This window comes from Danio aesculapii, chromosome 23 (assembly GCF_903798145.1).
Source record: "Danio aesculapii chromosome 23, fDanAes4.1, whole genome shotgun sequence".
Taxonomy (NCBI): Eukaryota; Metazoa; Chordata; class Actinopteri; order Cypriniformes; family Danionidae; genus Danio; species Danio aesculapii.
This window is the reverse complement of record NC_079457.1, coordinates 22,168,085-22,182,170: the sequence shown is the minus strand read 5'-3', so window position 1 is coordinate 22,182,170 and position 14,086 is coordinate 22,168,085. Positions and strand designations below refer to the sequence as shown.

At 32.9% G+C, this 14,086-nt stretch overlaps 1 protein-coding gene across 1 annotated transcript; it reads left to right on the top strand.

The window, feature by feature from the left end:
- Positions 1 to 1,513: 1,513 nt before the first annotated feature.
- Positions 1,514 to 13,924, top strand: atp6ap1b (ATPase H+ transporting accessory protein 1b). Its single transcript, XM_056450062.1, has 10 exons — positions 1,514 to 1,670; positions 1,916 to 2,042; positions 4,002 to 4,076; positions 4,209 to 4,402; positions 5,422 to 5,453; positions 5,559 to 5,644; positions 7,380 to 7,621; positions 7,711 to 7,761; positions 10,115 to 10,352; positions 12,819 to 13,924. Exons 1-10 carry the CDS (start codon positions 1,546 to 1,548, stop codon positions 13,026 to 13,028), a joined length of 1,380 nt encoding a protein of 459 aa, XP_056306037.1. The 5' UTR covers positions 1,514 to 1,545; the 3' UTR covers positions 13,029 to 13,924.
- Positions 13,925 to 14,086: the final 162 nt, after the last annotated feature.

Genomic DNA, 14,086 nt, shown 5'->3' with positions numbered 1-14,086 from the left:
ACCGCGGCACGAGCTCCAGCGGTGCTGACACCTGCGCCAAATAATATAGCGCGTCTCCCAAAACGAAAATGATCGAAGTTTTTATGAATGTCATTTACTAAGCGGCCATAAAGGAAGATCCTTCAAAAATATTAACGATAATTCACATCCCGTGTAGTCTTAATGAATGTATTTGGATAACACTCGGTGGCACTTTCATTTCCCCATCCTACATCTGAATGGCACAGGGCGCAGTCACAGTACCAGATATCCCTCCGCCAGCGACACTGAATGAAGCCCCTGTCAATAATGCATGAATTAAAGTGATGATGATAAATGAGCGCTGTTTTAGAGCAGAATGTTGTTATATGAGTGTTTTCGTAGTAGTAAGTGATAAAGTAGATTAAAATGAGTGATGTATGATCATATGACTGACTGAGACTCTGTCAATATGTAACCCCATAGCCCATTAAATTGGTCCTGGATTGACAGTGTCATATTTGGTGTCATAGCACACACATATTTACAGTACACAAACACAAACATACAGTGCAAACAATAGGATTTAATCTAGTTTTTACAAAATAATCGGAGAAATCTACACCAGTTGTTGACAGTGTTATGTCCATTGCATTTTACATTGTTTAAAGATATAATTAAGTTTTTTATAGATAGATAGATAGATAGATAGATAGATAGATAGATAGATAGATAGATAGATAGATAGATAGATAGATAGATAGATAGATAGATAGATAGATAGATAGATCTGTATGGTTTTATATTTTGTAATCAAGTGTTCACAATTGTTCTACTTGTTAAAGTTTATGTTAAAATGTTAAATGTAAAATGTAAAAATATGATGTATGAAATGATGTAAAATGTAAAAATAGATAGATAGATCGATCGATCGATCGATAGATAGATAGACAGACAGACAGACAGAGACAGACAGACAGACAGACATAGATAGATAGACAGACAGACAGTCAGACAGACAGACAGACAGACAGACATAGACAGACAGACAGTTAGTTAGTTAGTTAGTTAGTTAGTTAGTTAGTTAGTTAGTTAGTTAGTTAGTTAGTTAGTTAGTTAGTTAGTTAGTGCCTGGGCTTTATTCCATAGCTTTTGTACAGTGTCTGGGTTTTCGTTTTCCATAAATGTTGGTCTAGTGCAGGGGTTTTTAAGGGCTGATGGCTTTTTTATTTGCATGTTGTTTTTATGTAACAATTTTTTTTTACCTTATGTGAGTTATGGATAAAATATGGTATTTCTAATAGTTTATTAACATTTATTTTACTTTTGGAAATCACCAAGCGACCCCATGTCCTTGTCCCGCGACCCCCCAGGGCGTCCCGACCCCACAATGGGGACCACTCGTCTAGTGAACGATGCAAATAGTTAATAGTATGATGTGGACACCGCATCCCGCGCCTGCGCACTGCTCACTGCTCAGACTCGGAGGACGTGAACGAATCGAGTCAGAAGGGAATCACATGATAGAAAAAAAAAAACAGTCACGTGATCACAAGCGCTCCGCCATTCACGTGACTCTCCAGCAGAATGACGGAAGTCGGAATGCGGCGTTGTAGTCTCCCAACAATGGCCTTCACTTCAGTTTTATTATTTATCTGCTCGATTTATAGCTGCTATGCTCAAGTGCCTCTTGTCATGTGGACCAGTGATGGGTACGTCACACGTTTATCTCTTATTTATCGCTTTCAGAATTGTTTCTGAAGTACTCCAGTGTACTCTTAGGCATTTTCTAATACATGTTCAGGCTGCTACGTCGACTAACATTGACTTGGTAGAGTCTGTTTATGAATTGAAAAGCGTTTAGAAACGTTAGTGGTTCAGCCTTGTGGAGGACGCTCAAGTCAGCCTGATTCTGTTGAAAGAGTTTGCTAACTGAATGAAATCTTTGTCCTTAAAGGTCCAGCATGCCACATCTGGCTGAAGCTGCAGCTGGGCACACAGTGTCTGGTGGGCAGCTGGTGTCTTATCTGAGATCTGCCTTGTCCACTGCTCCACACAATGTGCTAGTCTTCCTACAGGATAAGGTAAAATGTTCAATTTGATGGAGAATAAAGATCACATAATTCATTCATATTAGTGTAAATTTGCCATTAAAATAGTTGGTGAGTTGTGAAATACAGTATTTTCAAGTTACTCGACCATTTCAAAGAATAGAAATAAATAATATAATGGACTACATGTGTGTATGTTAGAAAAAGACCATCATAAAGGTAAAACATGTCCCCCGAAATAATTTCCACTTACTGTCATTTAAAAAGTTGATTTCTGACATTGTGGGAACCTTTAGTATGATAGTGTGAAATAAAAACCGTCTAAATTGTGCTCAATGTAGTAGCAATGTATTTTTACGATGTTAGTAAAGCGGTTTCCTCTGATGATATTTTTTCCTCTCACAGCTACTGGACTTGTCAGTATAGTGTGACTTTGAGCCACAGTCTTACTTCCCTTATCTATCTACCGTCTTCCTGTGGACATACCAGTATTTCATATAGTCGTAGTCATGTGGGAACTGATTTTTTTGCATTATTGCAACAGTAAACACCAGAGATGTGAAAGATTGACTTGAAGTGTGATTGGTATCTGAATCAGTGTTGTTATTGAAAACTAAAGCTATATAACACTATAAAAATTGAAGTAAAAGTAAAGTGAAATAAAAAATATTAGATGGAAAAACTTTGAAGTTCAAAAACTTAAACATATTTAAGGTAGTTGTTAATAACACAAGTTATTGGTTAGGTACCAAAACAAAAACTGAATAAAAGTAAATAATATTAATAAATATAAACTACATATAAATATATAACATGATAATACAGTGCTCAGCATAATTGCGTACACCCTATTTTGAAAATGAATATTTGTATCCATATCTCAGTGAATATAGGCAATGTATTTTGGTGCTTTTAAACGAAACAGATTTATTAAACAGATATTTTTATTAAAATAAAACTTTAGTCACCAAACATATTTAGAAATTGAAAGAGAATACAATTAAATTCAGGCAAAATATTGCAAAAAAAATACCACCTACAAAATTTCAACACATTTTTTCAGTAGTTTTGGTTCTTTTTTTTTTTTTTTTTTTTTTTTTTGCTTTCCTCTTTTTTAATTTTATTTTGTTTTTAATATTTTTCTATAACATAAATTTGGGTGTACTAGTTTTTGGACCATAACGTTATATTATTTAGCTCCAAATTTAGCTTTAGTACTGACTAGTCTAATGTATATGTACAAATATAAGATTGTATATCTTCCTATTAAAAATATGAATGTAAAAGAGAGGTTTGTGAGGGGTGTACTTATATATGCTGAGCACTGTATATCAGTAATACTAAAATAACATTGTTTAAATACATTTTAAAAATACATTTCATTAAACAAAAGCTACACGTTAAATAAAAAACTTTTTTAAAATTCAAAGAAATATTGATAATTTAAAACAAAGCAGAATTTAATTTAGCTTGTTACAATGCCAGGGCAATTATATAAATTTCAACATTTCAAAATGAATTTAACTGGAAATTATATCTGATTTTCTATAAGCATAATATATAAAATATATTAAATATAAATATATAAGTATAAAATATATGATCATATATAATACAAATTACAGAACACTCATTTTTAAAAGTTCAAAATTAAAATGAGCATGATATAAATGAAAATCATTAATAATTAGTATAATACTAATCAGTATATCAGTAATACTAAAATAACATTCTTCAAAATATCTTTATTTAGTGGAGCAGCTACATTTAAAGTTAACTGAAAAAAAGATAAACATTAAGCTTGAAATAAAATATTAACTGAAGAAAACAAAGCAACATTTCAAATGTTCTTAGGTTAACTTTTATAAACAACCACCAAGTTCTTAAAACCTAAAGTTAAAACTAGAAGAGAAGGCTTACAAATTAAGGTAATTCTAAATTGAGTTAAAAACTGTTGCTGAAGTAACATGTTGCCTTCTCTCCCTATTATAGCTAAGTATAGAAGACTTCACCATGTACGGCGGAGTGTTTGGAAACAAACAAGACAGTGCCTTTTTAAATGTAGAGGTGGGTGTTCTTTCTTTCTTTCTTTCTTTCTTTCTTTCTTTCTTTCTTTCTTTCTTTCTTTCTTTCTAATTTTCAAAGGATAGTACAAATACATTTCACATTCTCTTTAACATTTCTCTCTTGGAATTCAAGTCAGCACTTCAGGCATCCTCTAGTCCGCTGGTGTTGTCAGCTCTGGACTGGACTGCATCACACTCAGTGCTGGATCTGTTCCAGAAAGAGCTGAGCGTCTCAGCAGTGCACATCGACACAAACACCCTGAAGGAGATGAAGCTGAACAGCACACAGCCTTTGCTGCTGGCAGTCCGTCTCCCGTACACTGCTGGGTAACAGTTTCTCTAGTACATTGCATGTAGTGTTTTACAAAGACTTCGGATTCTTACCCAATGAAATGGTTGCAAACTTCTGCAACCAAGGGTCTAAATGGAGGGCCACTATCTAGGGCCATTTTAGCTTCTATCCTAATTAACACAGCTAATCAAGCTCTTGTTAGGCATAGTTGAAATTTCTAGATGTTTTGTTGAGATGAGTTGAAGCTCCAGGCGACCTAATTTAGGACACCACTGACCTAAATGCTGACAACATTTCTGTTTTAGCTGTTTCAAATAATGCTTTTTATTAAAACGATGTCATTACAAATTGATTTCAAAACAAATACATTTCAGTAATTACATTTCAGTAAAATTAAGAAATCTCTTTTTTATATGCCATATTAGCAAGTTTTAAGAAAACATCATATTTTTCTCTGACTTCAAAAGAGGGGGAAAATTTAGATTTATTACATTGGTCAAATTTGCTGTCACATCCTTAGATGGTGTATTAGAAATGTTAGTTTTCTGTGATATAATGGCAGGCTAATAAAACAACACAGAGTTATACATTTATAGTTTTTGTAATAAAAATATTACATTATTTGCAAGATTCCTTGTTCTGTTTGTGGTGCTTTTGCTAAATAAAATAAAAAAAATTAGTTATTTAAATAATAATAATAATAATAATAATAATAATAATAATAATAATAATAATAATAATAATAATAATAAATAAATGTAAATAATTTAGTTAACTAAAGAAAAAGCAAAATAAGACAAAATTAAATACACCTAAACATAAACTTTAAAACAATATGCATTCCATTTCTCCTTTTCATATGATCTTGTTCAAGTAAAGCTAAGATTTAATTATAAATATAACTAAAAATAAATGTAACTACTAGTAGAAATTACAATTATTGAAAAAAAGAAATGACATTTTAATGTAATTATGGTAATAAAAGTTAATTTAAATATTAACAGATGCTTTACTGAAAGAATACTAAAATTTCTTTGCACTGTTTGAATGTTAGGTCTCAGTCAAAGGAAATGCTATTGAAAAATGGTGAGTAGCTGCTTTTTAATCATGTTTAATTATTTAATACACCAAAAATAATAATGATACATATGTTAATCAATATTGTACTAAAGATTTCTCTTCTATTATAAGATATGATCATCGGAGAGGTGCTTGACATGTTTAAATCTCAGGATGTGCCTTACACAGCAGTATACACCGGCCTGAAGCCCTCAAGAGTAAGTCATTACATTTACATCAAGAACATCACAATGACAAATTAGTTTGTATTGTACTCTGTCTGTTTGTTTTCTCACACTGTTTATTTTCATCTGACACTTTGGGGTCATAACAGCTTTGTTGCAACCTTAAACAAAAGTTTCTTTTTGGGGCTGTTTACATCTGTTTATTCTTTCAGATCAGATCAGCCAAATGAAAACGGGTGTAAAAATGCCCTCAAACTCATTTGTCAAATCCAATACAGTTTAACTGAAGTGAACTGGACAAATCTAAATGCATCTGATTCTGTTGAAATCACATCTTCATTTTTCTCATTCCAAAATATAAAATGCTAGAGTGTGTTACAGGCTATATAAGATGGATATCACTAGTACTAATGTAAAATGCTTTGGCAACACTGCAGACGACATGTTGAAGTGTTTCATGTTAATTATTTCATTTTATGTTAATTTTGACTAGTCATTAAATGATAAGTTGAGCAGTATTAATATAAATATTATATATATATATATATATATATATATATATATATATATATATTATATATATATATATATATATATATATATAGATATATATATATATATAGATATATATATATATATATACAAACAAACAAACAAACAAACAAACAAACAAATAAATATAATATATTTAATTTAATTTATAAGCACTGTAATCCTGCTGGAGCCAGAGTGTGTGCCTGTGGTGATATTTTTCTGGAACACAAGTGAAGTCTACATAATATGCACGTAATAATAGCTGAACATGATAGATGAAATCACTTGTGTGCTAAATAAGATATGCACCTTATGTTTCAGTCTAATTATACATTTGTTGTGACCTAAGAGACATGTTTATTATAACAAACGGCATTATAATTAGTTTTATTAATTGTTTACATATACTTTTGTTTTAAAAATTAATTGCTACTTTTTGATTTGTATATTATAGGGTATATTTTTGTTTTATTGCTATATTTATTCTGTGCTGAAACCCCTCCTTATACAGGTGAAGTCAGAATTATTAGCCCCCCTGTTTATTTTTTTCCCTCAATTTCTGTTTAACAGAGTGAAGATTTTTTTCAACACATTTCTAAACATAATAGTTTTAATAACTCATTCTAATAACTGATTTATTTTATCTTTGCCATGATGACAGTAAATAATATTTGACTAGATATTTTTCAAGACACTTCTATACAGCTTAAAGTGACATTTAAAGGCTTAACTAGGTTAATTAGGTTAACTAGGCAGGTTAGGGTAATTAGGCAAGTTATATTATAACGATGGTTTGTTCTGGAGACTATCAGAAAAAATTAGCTTAAAGGGCCTAATATTTTTGACCTTTTAAATGGTTTTTAAAAAATTAAAAACTGCTTTTATTCTAGCTGAAATAAAACAAATAAGATTTTCTCCAGAAGAAAAAATATTCTCAGACATACTGTGAAAATTACCTTGCTCTGTTGAACATAATTTGGTATACATTTAAAAAAAAGAAAACGAACACTGGGAGAATGTGCAAACTCCACAGAGAAATGCCAACTGACTCGAGCCAGCGACCTTCTTGCTGTGAGGCGAAAGTGCTAACCACTGAGTTACTGCATCGCCTCTTTGAAGAAAATATTTATATTAAATTATCAGAGAGACATTTATATATCCAAATGTAAATGGTAATGGAAAAAATCTGAGCAGGTATAAACAGGCCCTTTTCGTATTTCTCCCTCTTTTGTAGATGATTGAGGACACTCCAGTGATGGCAGGAGTTTCTGTGGGCCGATCGCTGCTTCAGACACCTCCTCAGCAAACTGTGAAACCTCCACTAGTCTACAACAACACAGCGGGACAGCCCTGCATCATGCTGTGGGCCGACACGCTCCTCGCTACTTACGCCGGGAACCAGGCTGATCTAGCAAGAAACATTTTTAATAGTTCCGTAGACACCACAGGTTCCTTTTGCAACGAAACCGTGTCAAGGTCAGAATTTTGATCAAGTAGAAATCTCCACATTTTTTTAACCCTTTATCCTTTTGAAAGTATATAATTGTTCTTGTTTTATTTTTCAGACTTGTCCTGAATTACAGAAACATCCTGAATTTGCAGTCTCTCCAGCTTATGTGAGTATTCAATGCACTGGTTCGCATTATTTGTGTTTTTGAAGAGCAGGATGTGCTGCGACAGAGTCTTCACATTTCAGATTCATTAAAGGTCACAGGTGGCACAGTTAGCAAATTTGTCTGTTCAGTTCCTGTCACGTTTCTGTGGTCAGGGTATTTGCTTTTGGTTTACATTGTAAAGAAAAATAGTAACTTAATTATTGCAACACTTACCATTTGAATATAACATACATCAGCATAAAATTATTATCCATATAATCTACTGTTTACAGTATGTAAAAAAGGTTATTCTCAAGTACATGTATTCTAATTTCTGTCTTAAAGTTCAAATTTAGCCTTTTGTTGTTGACTAATGGTAATGATGACAGTGTGTTCATTTTTGTTGACATCATTTCAGCCGGTAACAGGTGTCCATACTGTTGGATAGCACAAAAACACTCGCTTCCCTGTCAAATGATTGAAAAAACCCCCCAAAAAACCATTAAAAACCATGAACTATTTGGTATACACGCGTGTTCATTTTTTTTCTATGAACCATCCCATCCTGGAAAATGTAGCTGTCAGTTCACATTTTAGTGCTTAATTCTGTTATTTGCACACACACACAGCTCAGCTATTTACAGGAGTGACAACAACATTATAAAATCGAAATAACTCTTTCTTCTGTTGAACACAAAATAAGATATTTTGAAGATACCGAAAACCTGTAGCCGCTGACTTCCATAGAAGGAAAAACAAACACTATAGAAGTCAATAGTTACAGGTTTTCAGTTTTTTGAAAATGTCGTCTTTAGTATTCAATAGAATAAAGAAACTTATAAAACCTCGGAAACACTTAAGGGTGTGTAAATATCAAGTAATGTTCAGTTTTGAGTGAACTATCCCTTTAAATAAAGGGTTGTAATGCTGTGATTTTCATCATAGCTGGTTAGTTTGGTTTTAGATCATAACAATTCGACAAAGAATTGAACAAATAAATATCTGGAAACTAATGGAAAACACTTTGAAAACCAGTGCTTGTGGAAAAAGTGTGCATTATTGCATTATATATTAGTGTCTGGTTTCTCTTTTGAAACTGAAACAACAGCATAGTGTTGGCTATACTTTAGGTGTGGTGAAAGATGAAATTAGGATGTGTTAGAATAGGGTGTTAGAATAGATGATGACAGTGTCAGATAACAGCAGATATCATTTTCTCAGAATGAGCCTAAAATGCAACAGTCAGGAGTGGTAAAATTCATTTACAAAAGCACAAACATAAATAAAATAACAAAGTTAAGCTGAAATTGCCTGAATTTGTTTTAAAATGAAATGAGAAAAACATTTAGAAACTGGTTAAAATATTAAGCTTCATTCATCTCATTTTTGCTTACTGCTTTAATATTTAATAAGTTGAAAAATCCCAAAAGATAAATTTCAGGCCCTAAAAAGTCGTAAATGTACTGCAATATTGTGTTGTAGGTCTTAAATCTTTTTTTATCAGGTCTTAATTTTCCTTTGTTCATGTATATCTACCCAATCTGGCCTTGAACACCATACAATCACCAACAATCCCAATCTCAGTTAAACGTTTTATTCAAAAATAGCATTGAATTACTTTCTTTACAGTAACATTTGCTTTAAAGTTCTCCATTTATTTACTACTGAGGATACTGACCTGACCTATGTTATTTATTATTTAATAATAATTATTGTGTTATTAAGTTATAATCACTTAAGTTGAGTTATAATAATCATTTTTTGATAGAAAATCTTTTCCAACTGTGATATTTGAACAAATTAATCCTTAGCGATTAGCCCTGTATAAGTCTAAAATTTCATTCATAATGGACTTAAAGTCTCAAATTTTAACTTGGTGAAACCTGCAGAAACCCTGAATAAGTTTTAATATTGTGTTCAAATATAATATAACATTAATATTTATCTGAACTCTCCTATATTTTTTACATATTGCATGTAATTTCTAATGACTGACTTATATTAAAAGAAGTTCAGTTTATTAAAGCCGTCATAATAATAATTAATATTCATAATTAGTAGCAGTTGTTACAAAAACTGCTCTTCTTTATTGTTTGTCCGCTCCTATTTAATTCATTAATAACAATTGAGTTTTCAGTGATAATATAACAAATGTAACTGTTTCCATTGCACTTTAAATATATATGCAGATTGTTTTGCCATATTTGTGCAAAGCAAAGTGCCGTTAATTTAACAAAACAAAAATGTGAAAATCTTCAATAGATTTGCAAAATTAAATGTGCAAAGTGCGTTCTGAAGATCACGTGGACGCTCTCTTAATTAAAGCAACAGTAAACCAAATCTAACATATTCATATTTAAAACTTTCCCCAAAGCTTCTCCATGAGCAAGATCTTCTTCCCCGTTTCTGCTCGCAACTGGACTGTGATGGATCAGGTTGTGCTGGAGTACGATGGACAGAGAGCCATCTTTAACGCCAGCGCCGGCATCAACACTCCAGCCGAATACTCTTTCCGCTGCCAGACTGTGAGCAGCGTTCAGAGCCCCCTGCTGGTGCCACGCAATGCCACAGACAACGCCACCCAATGGACTCTCACATTCAATGATTTTCAGGTAAGACAAATGCATTCTGTGATTAAAGGGGTTATGAATTAAGAAATCAAAATTCCATTGACCCTTTGACATTTAAGAATTCATAGAACTATAAAAACATTCTGGAAGTTTCAGAGCTCAAAACGTTATGGATACTATATTATCAGCTTCTATTTTGAAGGCAGACTGCCCCATAACGATTTTGGAGTGTTTTACTCTGTGATGTAATAGGGTTGCCTCTACTTCTACTTCCAGTGTTAATTTTGTTGACAGAGAATTTTCATCCTATTTTTGTCAATATTTTTCATAATTTTAAAACTAGACTAAAATTAAATATGTTTTGAATGACATAAAATATAACAGAAAAGTACTTATATTTCCGTCAATAAATATCGATGTCACTAATTGAATAACATTGAATGTTTTTTTTTTCTTTAAAATACTCCATCATTTGGTTGTGCCAGTAAAGTAAAGCCTAGTAGACTGAAAGCTAAAAACATTCACTATAAAACAAGTGTGAATTTTTGGGAAATTTATGTCTATCCATAATTTTAAACTTAAATATGCTTTTCATTGATGTTTAGTTTGCTTTTCATTGATGTTAAACAATATTTGGCCAAGATACTACAATTTGAAAATCAGGAATGTGAGGGTTCGAAAAATCGAAATACTGAGAAAATCATCTAAATTACGTTCTTATCTATGCACATTACGAAGTAAAAATTAAGTTTTGATATATTTACAGTATTAGATTTACAAAGTACACCACCTGACAAAAGTCTTGTTGTCAATCCCAGTTGTAAGAGCAAAAAATAATAATTTGACTTCTTGTTGATCATTTGGAAAAGTGGCAGAAGGTAGTTTTCTGATGAATCATCTGTTGAACTGTTAATCATCACAAATACTGCAGAAGACTTATTGGTACCCACATGGACCCGAGATTCTCATAGAAATCAGTCAAGTTCAGTGAAGAAAAAAACATGGTTTGGAGTTACATTCAGTATGGGGGCATGCGAGAGATCTGCAGAGTGGACTGCAACATCAACAGTATTAAGATGTTTGTGCTGTCCATTTCATTACAAACCACAGGAGAGGGCAAATTCTTCAGCAGGATAGCGCTCCTTCTTATACTTCAGCTTCCACATCAAAGTTCCTGAAAGGAAAGAAGGTCGAGGTGCTCCAGGATTGGTCCCCCCAGTCACCAGACATGAACATTATTGAGCATGTCTGGGTTAAGATGGAGGAAGCATTGAAGATGAATCCAAAGACTCTTGATGAACTCTGGGAGTCCTGCAAGAACGCTTTCTTTGCCATTCCAGATGACTTTATTAATAAGTTATTTGAGTCATTGCAGAGATGTATGGATGCAGTCCTCCAAGCTCATGGGAGTCATACACAATATTAACCCTTTATCCACTGCAGCATGACTTTATATTTTATACTGTACATTATTTCTGTTAAGTAACAAGACTTTTGTCTAAGCAAAGTCAGACTTTACTGTCCTAATGAAATAATTAAAAATCAAGGCATGATCATATTTTATTTTGGTAAGATAAGCGTAATCTAGAGGCCTTTGCCTTTCACATAAGCCACTTCTGATAACAAATGATCAACTAGAAGTCAAGTTATTATTTGTTGTTCCTAAAACTTGGATGGGCAACAAGACTTTTGTCAGGTAGTGTATGTTCATGGAATTGTTGATTAATATTCTTATGAATTTTGGTCTAAAAGATAAATCAATAATTTAAAAAATCACACATACAATGTATATTTAAAGAAATAGCATTTTAGTCAGAAGACTAAGATTTGATCAAATTTTGCTATAAAAATGAACTACTTCTGTTTAGCAAGCTCAAACGCATCATTTTGCTATGTACTCCAGGTTGAACAACAGCTCACAGGGTTCGAGAGTTTTCCCTCATTTGGCAAGTGTCAAAAATGTCAGCAGCAACGTGTATAAAAACCATGTACAATAGCTTCCACTATGGCTCAAATTTAGATCTGTTATTTCTTATTCGAGACAACAAGGGCAGTGACTAACATCAAGTGCTATAGTTGCAACTCTTGTGTCATAAGAACAGGTTTCCATGGAAATAAATGTTTTCTCAGCCCTGTTAATATACAAAATCGCCAATCATAGTATGTGGTTTCCTCTGTGTTGATGAGGGAGGTTAAAAACAGAACAGAAGATATTCAATTACGGAAACACTATTTTGATGGTGCATTTGAGTATTAGTAGACCTCCTGCTTAATATCTGTTGATACTGCTCCTTCAACAGGCATTTAACTGACTATAAGACACTTTGCAAGTAATGTCAACTTACCCTAACCCCAACCTAACAGTCTACTTATAATCTAATGAGAATTAGTTGCAAAGTTGGACCATCGAATTAAAGTGTGACCTCAATTACTTCTAAATTATGATAAAAAAAAAAAAAACTGCACCACAAGCCCCACATGATTGATTCACGAAATTGTGTCCAACAGATCCAGAGCTTCAGCGTGACGGGAGATTCGTTCGCGTTTGCCAGTGATTGCGCAGGGTTCTTCAGTGTGGGCATCTGGATGGGTTTGGTGATTTCTCTGCTCATGCTGCTCATCCTCACCTACGGCCTGCATATGATCATGCAGCTTCGCACCATGGACCGATTTGATGATCCTAAAGGGCCGGCCATTTCAGTGCCTCTGAGTGAGTGATTCAAGACTAAAAATGCTGTCAAAACTGTTGATTTGTGTGGATGTTGAGGAATGCATCCAGCCTTTAATGTGGTTGGCAATCAGGAATTTATGGATCAAACATGAGTATTTGATTTATTTAAGAGGGTAGAATCAAATGCAAAGTGTTTTTCAGATTTTTTGTGTTGTTGTCTTGTAAAAAAGATGTGAAAATAAATAATTCCACCACTTTCTATATCATTTGTAAAGTAAAATATAGTTTTTAATTGATACTAACTTTGCAGAAAAGGTTCTATACATTAACTGAGTGATATGCAATAGATAACATGAGATAACAATGGACAGTCTTTTACAGCAGAGCTTCTGTCTTACATGCGCATATGTGTGTGTAAATCTGTACATATGTAACTGATGTAGATTAATAAACGCTGTTCCTGATGTTAATGAATTGAATCCTACTGTAAAGTTTTACCAACACATTTCAGTGAACATGCGTGCATGTTTATCTGTCTTAGAACATCTCTGGCGCTGTTCATTTTAGGGCTGTCTTCTAAATCTGCTGGTTTATTTCTCATGTTGTGCTGGATGTTTGAAGATTTGTCAATCTTTAATTTAGCTAATTGTACAATTTAAGTGCCTAAAGTGAAAAGGTCGCTGCATGGAAAAAATAAAGTGCTTAATAATAAAATAAAAACATTAGCAATTAAGCGAAATAGTTTTATTGGTTATTAGACTAACGAAAGTGCCAAAAACGTCCAATATTATGCAATGTTTGAATTCACGAGATGCCCAAAACTGTGTAAAAAGCTTCAAGTTGAAGAGGTTTATAGTTGATGCTAAATGCAATGTGCCTTGTTTGTGCAACTGGATGTAAATGTGTTCACTATATTTAATAAATGTATGTTTGTGTGTTATAATTGTATTTGTTTCTTTTAATTATCCACACACTAGATGTTGTCAGAATTATGGTTTCTAACATATAAACTTTCATTGAGTTTCAGAAAGGTGCATTAGTCAGTGCTTCGTTTGTGAATTGCAAGATCCTGGAACAGATCGGGGTAACGGGGAGTCGCGGAAGA